Here is a 17,012-nt window from a genome sequence, read left to right on the forward strand (position 1 = left end):
CAACCTTTTTCTAGCATAATGGCTTGGAAAGTGCGTCATTTATTTCGTGGGAGCGGAAATAAGAAAACTGAAGCAGTAAATTATCAGAGTATGAAAAGCCTTTTACGGCACAGTAGAAGGCATTAGAGCAATGCGCTTTCATTAGCGAGAACAGACCTGCTTCTTACAGGACTGTGCCTTGGGACACCGCTGTGTAGCTTGTCAAAGAAAAGGGAGAAACAAAAAAAATAATAATATCTGGATTTTTTTTTTCATTTGTTTCTCTCTCTCTCTCTCTCCACCTAGGCCAGACACTCCAGGAATATTCATGTGGAACTTATTTTAACCAGGTTCATTTCAATAATTACATATGTGGGAAAACTTTGAGAGAATTCCTTCATAATATTTTACTCTTTTGGCCGATAACATCATCCTTCAACTGCTTTTTGTTCCTATTATTGGTTCAAAATAGCAGCGTAAGCTTCCAGCCTTACACTAGATAAAGTTAAAGATTTCATGCATCAAAAGTACATGCATGGGCGTGACTGTATGTTCGACCAGTGAAAGACAGCATAAGCTGGAAACTTCTGCACTTCCGATCGGTGATGTTAATGGAACAGAAATTACACACCTTAAAGGGTTAGTTCACCCAAAAATGAAAATTCTGTCATTCATTACTCACCCTCATGGCGTTCCACACCCGTAAGACCTTCGTTCATCTTCAGAACGCAAATTAAGATATTTTAGTTTAAAATCCGATGGCTCAGTGAGGCCTGCATAGCCAGCAATGACATTTCCTCTCTCAAGATCCATAAAGGTACTAAAAACACATCTAAAATCAGTTCATGTGAGTACAGTGGTTCAATATTAATATTATAAAGCGACGAGAATATTTTTTGCACCAAAAAAAAACTAAATAACGACTTATTTAGTAATGGCCGATTTCAAAACACTGCTTCATGAAGCTTTGGAGCATAATGAATCAGTGTATCGAATCATGATTCAGATCGTGCGTCAAACTGCTGAAATCACGTGACTTTGGTGCTCCGAACAGCTGATTCGACACGCTGATTCATAACGCTCCGAAGCTTCCTGAAGCAGTGTTTTGAAATCGGCCATCACTTTATAAGTCATTATTTTGGGGGTTTTTTTGGCGCACCAAAAATATGTTTTTAGTACCTTTATGGATCTTGAGAGAGGAAGTGTCATTGCTGGCTATGCAGGCCTCACGGAGCCATCGGATTTCAACTAAAATATCTTAATTTGTGTTCCGAAGATTAACGAAGGTCTTACGGGTGTGGAACGGCATGAGGGTGAGTAATTAATGACAGAATTTTCATTTTTGGGTGAACTAACCCCTTAAAAACAGAACCTCTGTAGAAAGAAAATCACCTTCAGTGAATCGACTGGAAACTCCTACTTGTGAGTTACTAAAGTAATGTCAAGTCAGGTTTATTTGAATATTGCTTTTGAAATTATGCATTTTTTTTACTTATACATTTGTTTTTACATATTTCGTTTAGTTTGGAAAGACAAAACGGAAGCTAAATGCGTTGCGAATGCAGTTTCATGTTGTTTTGAAGCAAGTGTTCAGATCTGCTGCGCACGCTGGCGGCCAATCCCGTGTTAATAAAGGACAGAGTCCTGCTCAAAACAACCTGTCATTTTACATTTCAAACACTTACATTTCACAGCTACAAAAAACAGAATTCAAAAATGTTCTCCAAATTGCTGTGAAATCAGCTGTGAAAGTGACAAACGCAACACTGGCCCTACAGAAATATCCTGCTCTGACTGGAACTAGCTTCAATCGCCTCACCTCTGTCTTTTAAAGCCTCACCTCGACTTCAACTCGCAGACGGGCTAAAGGGGGCTCTGGCCCCCTTAACATTAACATCCACCCAGGTCTGGTTGGGCCGTCGTCGTGCGGGCACTGAAAAAACGTTTGCCGGCTTTAATATTCACCGCGATTATTCTCTTTTGACAGACGGCCGTTCTAATCCTCTTGCTAATGAGGAGGTACGGTGAAGTGCTTTATATAATGAGGATATTCAGGTCAAACGTACAGAATGAAGCTGATGTGAAACCACCCAGCCTAATGCTTATGAACCCAACTGTTTAGTTAAGACAAGCATCGTCACTATTAATATTATTATTGCTCATTCTTAGGGTTAGAGATTTGAATAAACTAAAGAGGAATTGGTAACACTTCAGTTTAGGGTGCAATTCTCACTATTAAATAGTTGCTTATTGATATTGATTTGCTGTTTATTAGTACACATTAATGCCTTAGCCTGCATGACCATATTCTACATCCCTTAATCCTACCCAATACCCAACTACCTTACTACTATTAAAAAGGTCCCGTTCTTCGTGATCCCATGTTTCAAACTTTAGTTAGTGTGTAATGTTGTTGTTAGACTATAAATAAAATCTGTAAAATTTTAAAGCTCAAAGTTCAATGCCAAGCGAGATATTTTATTTAACAGAAGTCGCCTACATCGAACGGCCAGTTTGGACTACATCTCTCTACTTCCTTCTTTAATGACGTCACTAAAACAGTTTTTTGACTAACCTCCGCCCACAGGAATACACAAGAGTTGCGTTTGTAGAGTGTGTTTGTCGCCATGTCGTCGAAATGCTGTTATTTTCATCTCGCAGTCCAATCACCGGGTCTGATTTCGGCTCAAATTGATAGGGTAAAATTAAAGACATGTTTACAATAACACTGAGCGCATGCATCTCCACGTTATGGTAAGAGGCATGACCTTTCCGGGCAAGGAGCGCTCTCTATGGCTCTGGGTGCGCTCAGAGCTGTCGAATCACAACACAGGAACCGCTGGCACAATCAGAACTCGTTACGTATTTCTGAAGGAGGGACTTCATAGAACAAGGAAGTCATCAGCCCGTTTTTATGACAGTGGAAACAGCGGTATACAGATAAGTAAATTATGTGAAAAATACTGTGTTTTTTTTACACGCGAAACATGAACACATGTTATATTGCACACTATAAACACAATCAAAGCTTCAAAAAAAACACGAAAAACGGGACCTTTAATAAGCAATAATTAGATGTTTATTGAGGCAAAAGTCATAGTTAATAGTTAGTAGTAAGAATTGGACCCAAAACTAAAGTGTGACCGAGTAATTCCTCCCACAAATTTCATGTGAAGTTTGTGTTACTTTTAAGTGTTCAAACTCTGCTAACGCATGATAATAATAGACCTGTGCCATGTCTAGTGACCAGAATATCAGGTTTTCAGGTGGGCTCTTTTTATTTTATCTCTTCTTGATGGCAAAGAAACCACCTTATAACCACCCAGTCCCAGAACACCCCAGCAACCACATAGCGATGTCCTGACCGCAATCTAGCGTGGTGGCGACAAGTTATTTTCTTTGGAAAATGTAAAGCTTTACTTTCAAAATCTGCAATTGGCCCTGACATCTTTCAAAGATGACACAACTGTTATTCATCACTGAAGACAACAGAAAAAGAATAATAATGGAAACCCTAAAGGAAAAGGTCCAGTAATGTGTCCGGATAAGGTGTGTGATGTATTTTGCTGTGCCTCTATCAGTGTAGTGTAGTCTGAATGTGATAGACTCGGAGAACAGAGCAGATGTCCAATCTGAATGTTCATGTCCTGGGAATGTAACAGCCACTCTATTGCATTAGTCCCCTGTGGAGAGGAAACAGGAGGAGGCAGAGGTAATGATCTGCTCCTGGAAAACCAGCAGGGGTGTTTGTGTGTGTATGACAGAGAGAGAGAGAGAGAGAGAGAGAGAGAGAGAGAGAGAGGGTGGGTGGGTTTGGTCAACTAAATCAACATGTTTAGAGTCAACTCTAAATATGTTAGCCATATTAGCTGACTGCAGATTTAATTCATTCTCTATATAACTGTGTCCATTCCTCAAGAATAAACTTGGTTAGTACTGAACTAACCATAGTAGACATATTTGAAACATTAAATATGGCAGTGGGACTGTAATTTAATGTGATGGTTAGCCCCTTCTTTTATTCTGATTCACTGTGAGTGTGTATGTAGCGGTCTCAGCTGCTGGTTCTGCCGCCCACCTGTCGTGCCGGCTGTGGCGGAGCCCTGGGTGTTCGAGTGCGAGTGTCGGGCACAAAGATGGGCGACTAATCAAACGGCCAGACTGAGCCTCAGATGGGCTTTTGTCTGCATCGCCCTGGACTCAGTGTGCAAAATGTAGTCCAAGCAACTAATCTGGGATTCATTTTAGTGAATCAGTTTGTTCATTTGAATCAACTAGCTCGACCGATTGAATGGCTTTTTCCACGCTAAAGTCTCTAGAAGTCAACATTTAATCAAGATTTGATATTTTCTGTGACATTCAGGTGCCAGGATGTTTGCGATGGTTGCTGAGGTGTTCTGTCTGGTCGTTGGCGTGCTGCGACGCCGTTGCTAGTATGTTCTGGGTGGTTGTTTTGCCGTTGCTACCGGTCCAAGTTATAAGTCTCTAAGATATTCTTCTCTTTAGATGATACAGTGAGGATACAATTATGGTAAATTAAATTCCATTCCATGGATTTACTTCTAAACTTATCCCATACTGCTGAGTGAAATACTAACCCTTTTGTGAAATGCTTCAAAAGACTCTTTAAAAGGAATCGGTTCAAAAGAACAATTTGTTTGTGGATCTCGACTCAACTGAACTTCTGCAAACTGTATCTATAATCGAATGTGACATTTGGAAATGTTTGAGAAAAATAGCCATTGTTGGGGCGGGAAGTGTTTACGTGAGAGGTGAGACAGAGCCACGGTGGATATTTCTTTGTCAAACTCGATCAGTGTTTGGTTTGGTGTGAGGAAAAGGGAAAAACTTTAGGTCTCTAAGTTTTAACTTCCTAGAACTTTTCTCTCCAATTTGTCTGCTCAACTGGATACAAACAGTCCACTTGTATCATTCAAGTGGAAACAAATTCAGTCCTGACGTTAGTGCCAACTGAGAGAACGAAAGCTCCTGGCAGTCTTACAATGGCTCTGAAAATGAGTCCGGTTAAGCCGTGCTGTCGTTTCACAGGCTTTAAATCCCTTTCTTCTGAGGAGACGCTTCTTTTTCAGCACTTTCGCTAAGGCAAATTTTCAAGCCAGGAGAATTTTTGTACATCTGACAGTAGCCACCAGATGAGCGAATGGTACAGAGCTGCGGTCAACGGCTAAAACTGTTTAATCCCTTCGATCTGCATCTGAGCGAAGCAATGCTGAAACAACGTATCTCACCCGCTGATATTAGATGTGGTCAGACTCACCTCTTGTGACTTCTGGATCTCGGAGTGTCCTGAAAAAAAAAAAAATGAAAAAAGATGCATAAGAATGAGAACAATTCAGTGGCTTTAATGGACAGAGAGACAGGCAGACCTCATTACAGATACATACACATACACACAACAGCTTCCCAATATTTTCTGTCGGCCTTTGAACGGTATGACTCACTCTATTCATGTACCCCTTTCTGAGGTACAAAAGCTAAACCAGACAAAAATAATCAAAAAAAAAAAAAAAAAAAAAAAAAAAATCAATAAATCTAGGCGCTATAAATCACTCGGTGCTGAACCTTACGGTTGTGTTTGCTCCAAAGAAGCTCATCAAAACAAGTTCCATCAGTGTGATGGCCTACAGGTTATGGTTATCATTCTCCAACTCTCACTAAAGGCTTATGTCATACCTAACACTTTCAGCCCCATATGTTCCAGGAACACAAAATTCACTTTATAACATGGGTGTAACGGTACATGTATTCCGGTGTTGCCAAGTCCGTGGTTTTCCCGTGGAATTGGGCTACTTTTACATCATTGCCTCGGGCTGTTTTTCATGTCCGCGGGTTGAATCGACCCAAAATAACGTGATATTTAGCCGATGAAATGCGAATCTTACCATGGGAGTCCCGTGAATTTTACCCCCCCCCCCGGAACGCGATTTTTACCGCTGAAATGCGATTGGGCTAGTTTTGAGGAGCAATTGGGAGGGTTTTGTTGTGAAAACCTGGTAACCCTGACGTATTCGTACTGGACCGTTTCTGTACAGGGCTTTCGATACGATGCACGTGTGAACTGAATGCATTACATTGCAACATTAGTAGCCTAACCACCATTAAACACTAATAATCGTAAAAAGCTCTGCGTTTTGTTACTTTCGATAAGAAACAAAGTGTCATCCTTCAAATTCTGTCCACGAAATCACGAAATTTAAACAGAAAATGCCGTTTTGATGCGCTTTGATGTGCCGTGACAGATCTCTGTTCAGGCGCCTCAGTTCAACCGGCAGCGCGAGCGTGAGTGAACGCGATCATCCCTTCCTCGCTAGTTACAGAATAAACTTAAATGAACATCTGAAGGTATGTTGAAAGATACAGTACAACTTACTGAAACGCATAATATCTCGTGTTATCGCTTATTCGGTGTGTCAACGGCGGAAAGACGTCAATAAAACAGCTTGTAAACAATATGTAGCATTTACCTCAGAAATGCCATTCAGTGTCCACAGACTGTTAGTTCGCCAGAGAAATGAACTCTTTCGCTTAATATATGCACTGTATTAGCCCATATATTCATTATATTTTACTTAACCTGTTAGTGATGTCTTGATTATTTAATGTATGTTTAAATAAATCTGTCATGAAAGTGACAGCCACTGTGTAGAAATGATTATATTTCAATAACGAATTGGAGTAAAACTTAATTAGATTTAGAAGTTAATGCAAAAACTGCCTTATGTGCAGCTTACATGTTTGCATACAATTTGTTATTTGAGTGTTGATTATTATTTCTAAAAATAAAAAGAGATTGAATTTAGCTAATAGTTGGGCTCAGTTGTTAACCTTTAATATTATAGTAGGCTAGCCTAATGGTCAAGTAAGGGCTCCTTACATAGTTTATAGCATCAGCAAAGATATATATATTTTTTTTATCCTTAAGAAACTTTTAGTTATAATTTAATTAAATATATTGAAAGAAAGTAAAGCAATTTTATGTTTAGTTTTCTCCCCACCTGCTGTACCGAACCCATACCGAACAGTGACTTCAAAACCGAGGTATGTACCGAACTGTGAGTTTTGTGCACTGTTACACCCCTACTTTATAATAGTTATTTTTTATGTCCACCACAATTTATGTTGTTTTAAATTATATAATATATAATAGTTCTCAGTAATGTTCACAGTATCAGCCCAATATCACTCTCTCAAATATCTCATTATCATTTATAGCCTAATATTATTATCTGTGTTTGAGTGCATGTTACTTTTTTTTCTCTCTCTTTTCTTTCGCCACAATTAGATTTTACTCATTATTCCTCTTATTGCCTCACAGCCTCTTGAAATATTGTTTGACTGAAGCAATATGTTAGCAATTTAAATCCACACCAACACCACAGTATTACTATCTCTGTAAACCCAAAAAGCAAAAATATACATTTTTAAACATCATTAAAAAACATACTTCAAAGGAAAAAGCCTTTTTGAATGTTCTTGCTGTTAATCTAGATGGTGGTTGTCCTGATCTTGAGAAATTAAACGTTTAAGCAAAACCTGTGCTTTTGTACTTATTTTTTTAGCCTATCCTTCCAATCACCTACCATATAAATTCCACTTTAATGAGCTAATCATCAAAATCAAGTCCCATCCTACATTTTTATTATACTGTTTCACTCTGAAATATGTTATACATTACAGAAATGGATTGTGAACACTGTTGACATACACTCAAAAAAAACATTTTTTGATGCGGTTTATTTTGATTCAACACCATTGTATCAGGTTTCTGGTTTAAATGTGATTGATTCATGTTAAATTGACTTGAAACGATTACTATTTGACTTAACTTGATGTTTTCATATTAAAATAACATGTTTAAATCAAGTAAACCCAACCAGGATTCAATCAAACAGGATTTTCACTTCCCATCATGCTTTGCAAAGGGGCTGAACTAGGAGTGTAAATGTTGAAATAAAGTGTTATTTTAAGCAGTTTTTAGGAAGATGAGAAAATGGAAAGACTTTTTAATGTTTACTGTTCTATTATGTTGGTATTTAAAAGTTTCTGTTAATTAATAGTTTTGGGGTTACCATTGTGGTGAACTGTTGCACTTGTGCTTGGCTTGAGGACCTGCTAACAAACTTTCAAATTACTTTAATAAGAAAGTAATCACTGTGGTGGTGCTCTGGGTTGCATTTCCCAAAAGCATTGTAAGCCTATGTTGATTGTAAAAGCATTGCCACCAATGGACTTATGATCAATTTAGGCTTTACAATGTTTCTGGTTAAGGCAATTTAGGATGAATCCAGTATCACATCTAGATTTCTAACACAGAACATCACAAAAGTTATATAAATCACAAAATTAAACAAGAAGAATTAATTGTAAAAATCAATGTATATGAAAACAATTTATTTTTTATTTATTTATTTATTTATTTATTTATTTATCAAAACATTGCAAATTAGTTGGGCTGACACTATTAAATTAAGCTGTGCCCAACCATAGTAAATAAGTTGAATCAACCTTAATAAATTAAGTTGATCCAACGTAAGTACATTAAATTGGAATAACAGAATTGCATAATGCTGAAATAAAGCAACTTAATCATGTGGAAATCCTTTCCATGATTTTTTTATGTTCGTTCAAAGAGTTATTTTTTTGAGTGTACATGCAACCTTATGACCTTGCAGAGCATAACGGTGAATTGGTGATAAAGAGATAATGCAAGTGATAAATTATTCAATATAGCTATTGTTTGTATAGCTGGAACCCTTAACCTTAAAAAAAAAAAGAAAAAAAAAAGTAGTTATTTTGGCCATCAGAGCCCAAAGAAACAGAACAGAATCTGTGTAAGCGTGAAGAGAGTGAGAAACCGAGATGGAGAAAGCAAATATATTCATTGTATTCAGCCCAGTTTCTCTTCTGCTAAATTGCACGTTGCTTAAAAATGAATTCGTAGCTGTTTGCGATCTGACGGCCTTTGTGATTTTGACAGCCAATTTAATAGGTAAGATCTCTCTCAGGATCTCAGAAGTCCAGTCTAATAAAGTCCGGCACAGGCCTGCTCTGGCATTCTGGAGCTGTGCTCATGTGCCCGAAATCTTACCTGCTTTATGCGATAAACATTTAAATCCTGCCGTGCCTGTCGCCCATACACAATTCATATTTACCCGTATAGGCCTCGAAAGATTAAATATGAATGCAGAAAGCCTTGAGCTTACCATGCAAAAAACCAAAAGGGTGAGAATTTCAGCTGTAGGGCAGCATTTTAAAGAATGATCTACATTTAATCACACTATGTCAATTCTGCTTTTCTCCATAACATTTTCAGCAGGCGCTTTTGTCAGGTGAAAATTACACTGCCGCCATCTCGTTGCTCTTATTGTTGGGGTCAGCTGAGTGACGCATGGGAAATCCCTCCCAGCACATCTAACGTCTTCACGCTAGAAGTGCTAATTAAAAATGCAAATGAGCATGAACACTTTAAGACTCTGAATTAACCCCATATTGTCACACAATGGCTGCATTAAACCCCAATGAGCTGTATGTTCAGATGTTCTAATCAATGTCCAAAAAGGTTCATAATGTACTCTACATTGTCAAGCAAGGACTTTGTCTCAAATCCTACTGAGTTTCCCACCTTGTCACCATTTGATTTGATTGTTCAAATTCGCCTGTAACCACAGGCAGGTCAAACGTTAGATTAGATCCACCATCCAAATGTGACCATGTTGCACAAAATATATTAAACATTTGATATGAATGTGCCTATGAAACTTAGACAGCATTTTTAATCTTTTTTGTTTGTATTTAGAGATGATTCACATACAGAATTGTTTGGTATAATTGGCATGCTTCAATTGTTTGAGTGTAGCAATGACAGCATTTGCAGACATTGGTAAATGTGTTGGTAAAAAACTGGTAAATGTGATACCTAGATTGTGTTTTGAACATCATACTCATGTACTGCACTCTATGATGCCTAAAAATGCTGTCTAGGTAGCTCACTAGGTCTTGAGATAAATCTGAAATAATTCTGAACCTTTTTAGCCATTGATAGGTAGGGAACACATTAGGTTTTGAGGCACAATTTCTGCACAGAGCACAGCTGAATTTCCCAGAAATTCACTGCCTGGCGCCACAATGGAGCGAGATGATCCTGTGGAATGTACCGTACAGTTCTGAGAGTTCTAGCGGTTCTCCGGTATCGGAGTATGTTTTCCTTCTATGGCAGAAGAGAAGAAAGGTAAAGCGCGCCTTAAGCAGAAGCAGATGGAGGCCTTGAGCTGATCAGGACTTCATTAGAGAAAGCAGCAGCAAAACAACACACACACACACACACACCAGAAGGGAAATGCTTGTCCCAGTGTAAAAAATATCTAGGAATTATACTCTTAAAGCTCCAATCTTTTAATTTACTGCATCCCTAAATTACCAGCGGCCTTGAACAGACTGTACAGAGAATATTTGAAGGCACATCGTGTGCATCCAACCCTGTAATGGCTGAACCTGAGAGCTGTCAGGCATCGTACGAATATTGTAGAAAGCTTGTAGATTACGACCATGTCTAGTGGGAGGTCAGAGAGCAGTGAAATATGATGTGGAATTCCACAAAAGCCAATCCGAGCAACTGATAAATGCAGCAGGAAAAAAAGAGCACATTTTTGAGACGCTCTACGCTCTCATGTCTGAAGGGATGCGTAAATCTGCCATCTGCTCTATCTGTGATGCCTAGAAAAAAATGGGGACATAATGTTACCTTTGTCATCTCTCGTAATATGAGGGAACACTGGGAAAACTTTCTGCTCTAATTATGCAATACCACACAAGCAATTGTGCTTCGTCTACAGACATTCACTACAACACAACTGACCTTGAGCACTTAACCATGCCCATTTTAAAAGCTTAAATGCAATAACTTCAAATGAAGCATATTATCATGCAAAAAAAAAGCACAAGCTTTTGTATCAGGTTATGTTGAAATAATATATAACAGTAGAAGACAAGAAAATAGGAAATTGAAAAAAAAGTGTCAAGAAGTTATACAAGTCATAAAAATTGACATTACACAGGAAAAAATGTGTAACAGACACTTTCTGCAGATGCAAATGGGGTAAATAATAATAATAATATAATAATAATGTTTTATAAACAATATTTAAATAAATAGTTCCCCTTTCTAAAAACATTCACTATACTGTATTCTACTGTTCCTTCCATTTGTGCAAAATGTAGCGATATTTCATTCATAATTTGCAAGTTGACATATTCATGCAGTCTGATCCATCAAACACTTGCATTTTTGGAGATCACTGGCTGGTATGAGGAAAAGAACGAACAAAACTCCATTCGCTCGCCTCTCTGGACGCCTAGTATCTGACTTCCATGTTCCATAACGACACCTTTTTACCCTAATTATAATGGTAATATTAATTGTGGTAAAAATATGTATTTGGGATGATGTCAGAGCTATTTGCAAGTACCATGTATATATTGAGTAACATGAGAACTGACTATTGTATAATATCCTACATACATATCTATTGATAATTTAAATAGTAAGATGTAATTATTATTTCTTTTTTTTTTTTTTTTTAATTGTTTATTGTGTGTTGTGTGTGTATGATTGTGTATTATTGCAGCTTTTTATTGTCTTTTCAAATTTCCTGAAAAGACAATAAAGTATACTCTAACTAACACTGTAAACCATAATGCTCAAAATACTTTGGTTTTGAGTAGGACAAACTTAAATTGAACAAATTAGTTCAGTTAAATTAACTGTTATGAGTATTTAGAACTTTCTTTTTCTTTGAGTTCACAGAACTGACATATTTCAAGTAAACTGAACTGTTTCATTGTTTTGAGTTGTATGAACTCATTTCTTTTCATTTGAAACTGAAACTGGGCTGAGATTTCTATTTCCCAGGATGCTTTGCTCATGGCACTTGAAAGGGAGAGTAAATGCTAAAATTAAGTGTTAATGTTTTTTTGTGCAAGATTAATGGTAAGGGAGATTAGGTGGGGATCAATGTTTTGTTATGCTAATTTAGAAGAGTTTCTGTAAATGCGGGTTTTTGGAGAGTTACCATACCATCATGGTGACAAGTGGCAGCGGCTTGGTTTGAGAGCAGGTAAGTTACATGTTTTAAGTTGCTGTACTCATTCATTGCTATACCATGCTTTTTTAATGTTAATGTTAGACATTTAGCAAATTGCCATTTTCTGATTTTTCTTAGAGTTCACAGTACATGAAGTAAATAACTCATTTGATTTGCAAGACTCAAAATATATAAAAAAAGTTAATTAATCTTATGTTAATTGCTATCAAAATGTTAGCTAACTCAGCACTTCAACTTAGCTACAGTTATCATGCATGAGTACTACAAACTCAAAACCTGATAGTTCTGCCTACTTAAAATTGGGAAAATCATAACTCAATAACACATTTTTTCAGTTAGCCCAACTCATTCGGGTTTACAGTGTGAGCCGTGTGCGATACAACAGTGTCTAACATCTGGAGAACTGTGGGTTGGCATATGCTGCTGAACATGGCCAGGATCACCAGAAACACATGTAACTACTCGCATTCTCAACGCTCCGGCAGTAGTTTCTTTATTTAAACATAATTATGAATCTAACTGAAGCACATTTCAATGGCTTTTCAGAAAAGCACTTTCACAATGGCTTCAGTCGCAAACAATTGCTCACTAAATATCCTTTCATATTTTGCAATAATAGGTTTGAAATTCTCACTGAATATACAGTAGCAATCCTTTCCAGGGAAAAGTAATACAAGATGACATGCACTCAGACACACAATGTAAGTGTGATTACAGTGTCAAATCTCAAGCTGATAGTTTCCTTTATGCTTTCAGCAACCTGAAGCTACATGGAATCAGCCGCCCAACAGGAGGAAATTAGATAAAACACAACGACGCATCATTCAGAAAACTATGTAATCAATTTCCCAGAGCTCTGCTGATGGCGGACTGACAGTTAGCCATCCTCATCCTTCAGTGATCCCCTAGAAAATGCAGGCAGATTTTTCAGTGAATAATGACTTGAAGTTTGGTCTGTTCCTCGCTCCAATCCATCATTCCACTTCTTAAGATTTAGAATAAAATGCACGATATCTGTGGGCTACTTTTATGATGCTTTTTCACCCCTGGTCACTATATGGGTCTATTAAATGGGAAAAAAAGCAGCAAGAACATTCTTCAAAACATCTCATTTTGTTTTACAGGCCATACAGGTATATAACAATATGAGAGTGATTAAATGACTGAAAAAAATAAAAATAAAAAATATTGCACAAAAAAGACTGATGTACATTAGTAAATAAATGTAGATATAATAATGTTAAAATGTATCAAGATTTATTTAATAATAATTTATATCTTTTAAAAGTGTTTTTCAAAATTCAAATTCTAAAGAATTGCCAGAATTCTCTTATGCAAAATATTGTTACAATTTCAAATAATTATTTTCTGTTAATATATTTTTAAATAATTTATTCCTGCGATGTCAAAACTGAAATTTTCAGCATCATTACTCCATTCTTCAGTGTCACACGGTCCATCAGAAGTCATTCTAATATGAACATTTTATCAATGTTAAAAACAGTTGTGCTGCTTAATATTTCAGTGAAAACTAATAAAAAAATTCAAGATTCTTTGAGTATAAACTTGAAAAGAACAGCATTTACCTGAAATAGATTTTTTTTGTTAACATTAGAAATGGCAACTGTCACTTTTGATTAATTTATTGCATCATTGTTGAACTAAAGTATTAATTAATAATTTAAAAAAGTATATATATATATATATATATATATATATATATATATATATATATATATATATATATATATATATATATATACATACATATATATACATACATATACACATACACACACATATATATATATATATATATATATATATATATATATATATATATAGATTAAATTTATTTATTTCTTATAAAATATATATATTATAATATTTAATGTGTTTAATGTTTTTTTAAAAGTATGTCTGGAAACAAAATTTAATAAAAAAATAAAAAATAAAATTATATAGAGAGAGAGAGAGAGAGCGAGAGAGAGAGAGAGAGCGCTTGATATGTACTCATTGTTAATATTGTAATTAGCTACACTGACATTTTTCTGAGAGGTATTTTATTATTGTGTTGTTTATTTCTCTTTTCTTAGGACATTTTTTTTTTGTTAGGCACTTTATATGCTTGGTTTGTTTTCCCTGGAGTTCGGTTTTAAAACTTCAAAATACAAAAGATGATGCTGTTGTGATCCTGTTCGTCACATTTCCTCTCTAGATGGGCGGTAACACAAAGTAAACAGAAAACAAACCAACATCATGTCTAGTGTCAAGAGATTTTATCTTGTCTTATAATGTGGCTTGAGGCTCCATGAGCGTCGGCTGTTCTGCTTTCTGTTTTGTCACTTGATTGTGTTCGTTTCTTTGGTCAACACTGCCTCTGTAAGGCAGAACGATGACGGCACTCCAAACACCCTCTAGAGGCAGAATTATCCTCTGACATTACTAAAACAAACACACACTCTCACCTGTATCGAGTGGGCAGCTCCGGGGTCAGAGGTCAGCGCCTCGTTCTGGACCGTGTTCTGCTGTGTAAGACTTTCTTCCATCTTCCCCTCCTTCTCTTCTCCGTCATCGTCATCAAGCTCATCCAAGCTCTGCAGAGAAAATTTCAGGCTCGGTCAGTTGAGTTTGTTCAGATTGTTTGGGATTTGTGGATTGTTTTCACATGACGAGAGAGTCTAATTGTGTTCGACACACAAACACAGACACAGGAAGTGTGCTACCGAGCAGCCTTTGTGGTATGAGTCTGGGGGATTTTGGGGAAATGGAATGTCCCACTGCACACTGGGAACAGAACGTTTTACATGTTTTAAAACAGAACATGTTTCAATAAGCATGGTAATTTAGGGAATACTAACAATCTGAGCTAATTATGAATGATAACGCCCACCACCATATGTGACAAAAGTGAGTGGCCGAAGTATGTGACAAAAGTGAGAAACCGGTTTTCTGGCTGCATATAAACCAGTCTTTCCTGTTCACGAAGAAGGAGAGAAAATGAAGGTGGAGCCCAGCAAATGACTGGGAGGGTAAAAATAGCCTGACAAAGCTAAACTGGAATGTAATAATTTACACAAGCTTTCCGGCCAGTCTGTTTTATCAACACTTCCTGGGGATGGGCCAAACTCTGAGCCCTCTCATAGGCACTGACATACACAAACGAACGCACAAACTACAACTTAGACACACACACACACTTTTCCACTCCCCAGGGATCAGTAAACACACTTCTTCAGCCCCCGCTGCACCATTAAAAGAGGTCACTTCTGCACTCCGCTGCCCGTTAGCCAAAATCAGACATTCCCCTGCCTAATGACAATCATTTATGTCAATTAAGACAGCTTATAAACTTGAGGGCAAATTACTGTCACAACAGTAAAATGACTATAAAGACATTTTTAAAGGAAGCCATTATTGTACAAATACTGTCAGTAACTATACATAAAAACACTCACACTTTGAAAACAGTAAAAAAGAAAAAAAAAATTAAATAGACCTATAAACATGGAGCATGTGTAGAGATAATCTATTTAGAGTCTGGCTTGAAACTGCCAGTTTATAGAGTTTTATCGTCACTTAGGAAGTGTAGAAAGGCACTCATTTAAAAGGGGTCATATCAGGAGATTACTTTTAACAATCTGCCCAACCATTGCAAAAGGGCCATTTACATATTCTTAAAGACATAGCAGCGAAAAAGGCCCGGGTTCAGGAAGAAGTTAAAAGATTCATAAAAAAATGTTGCAAATATTTGACTAAAAATAAAATATATATGGGTCATTGACGAATAAGGTTTTTAAAAGTGTAAAAAAACATAAATGGAGATATAATTAATTTTGAAGCTTTATTAAGTGTTAACAATGATATTATGTGGTTTTTATAATCAATTGACACTGCTTTTGTCATTTTTTTACAAGATGGACAAAATTTGTCACCAAAAAGTCATTTGGTTTAACCAAAATTTCAGTTTTACCGAATGACACTTTTGGTTATACCGAATGAAGATATTTTCAAATAATGCTAACAGGATGATATCTAGCTAGCAAAAGGACAAACATTTTATATTTAGTACAAGTTTTTTAAATATTACAACATTTTCCATCTTTTATAGCGGTTGTACCGAATGACCTGATGTTTCGGGACATGCGTATGAGCAAGTGAAAACATGAATTTTCAAATAGTTAACCAGGTGTAACCAGTGCAGGTGTCTGAATGATGTCACATCCTGTCACATGATACTGACCACATGACTTGATTCAAAAATATTGGTTACTCTGAATGACACCAATGAAATTAATTTTTCCAGACATTCTTTCTCATAACAAAGCAACGACTTCTACACATAATTTTAGCACTGTTTATATATGATGTTATAAAATCATGCCAGAATAAAAAAAATACATGTATTACATTTTAAGATGTTTTAATCACAAATGAAGTGGCTGTATTGGCCTTTGGACGGTTAAACCGAATGACCTTTTGACACTTCAAAATCTTTAAAATACCTTTATAAGTAGCAAAATTTAATAAAACCTTTTGGATTCGATAAAAGAGATCTAGTTGTACTACCTTACATACTTTGGATTTCATATATTTGTTTTTTATTATTATTAAGGCCTTTGGACAAAAAAAAAAAATGACGTGTCATGTCATTGACCCATATATAAAAAATAAAAAGATATATGAAATATAATTATTTTTTTAAAATTACATAAATATAACATTTTGTAATACTATGAAGAACGTTGCATAAGGTCGAACAGGAACACTGAGGGTCGGTGACGCCATAGAAGAGGGTCTTGAGATCAAGTGGTGGAAAAACAGAGAAAAGAAATGCTGCAAATTCCTTGCCCTTCCTGTTTATAAAGCAAATGAGAAACTCATTTAGCTTGACATAAAGGTATGTATTTA

General features: G+C 36.4%; 1 protein-coding gene across 1 annotated transcript in view; it reads right to left on the reverse strand.

The window, feature by feature from the left end:
- Positions 1–17,012, reverse strand: part of pawr (PRKC, apoptosis, WT1, regulator) — an 80,623-nt gene that overhangs the window by 11,037 nt on the left and 52,574 nt on the right. Inside the window, exons 3-4 of the mRNA XM_048154635.1 lie at positions 14,570–14,698; positions 5,258–5,286 (exon numbers count right to left, since the gene is read on the reverse strand). Coding sequence (XP_048010592.1) covers positions 5,258–5,286; positions 14,570–14,698 — 158 coding nt within the window. The remainder of the gene's footprint in view (positions 1–5,257; positions 5,287–14,569; positions 14,699–17,012) is intronic.

Source organism: Megalobrama amblycephala, linkage group LG14 (assembly GCF_018812025.1).
Source record: "Megalobrama amblycephala isolate DHTTF-2021 linkage group LG14, ASM1881202v1, whole genome shotgun sequence".
NCBI lineage: Eukaryota > Metazoa > Chordata > Actinopteri > Cypriniformes > Xenocyprididae > Megalobrama > Megalobrama amblycephala.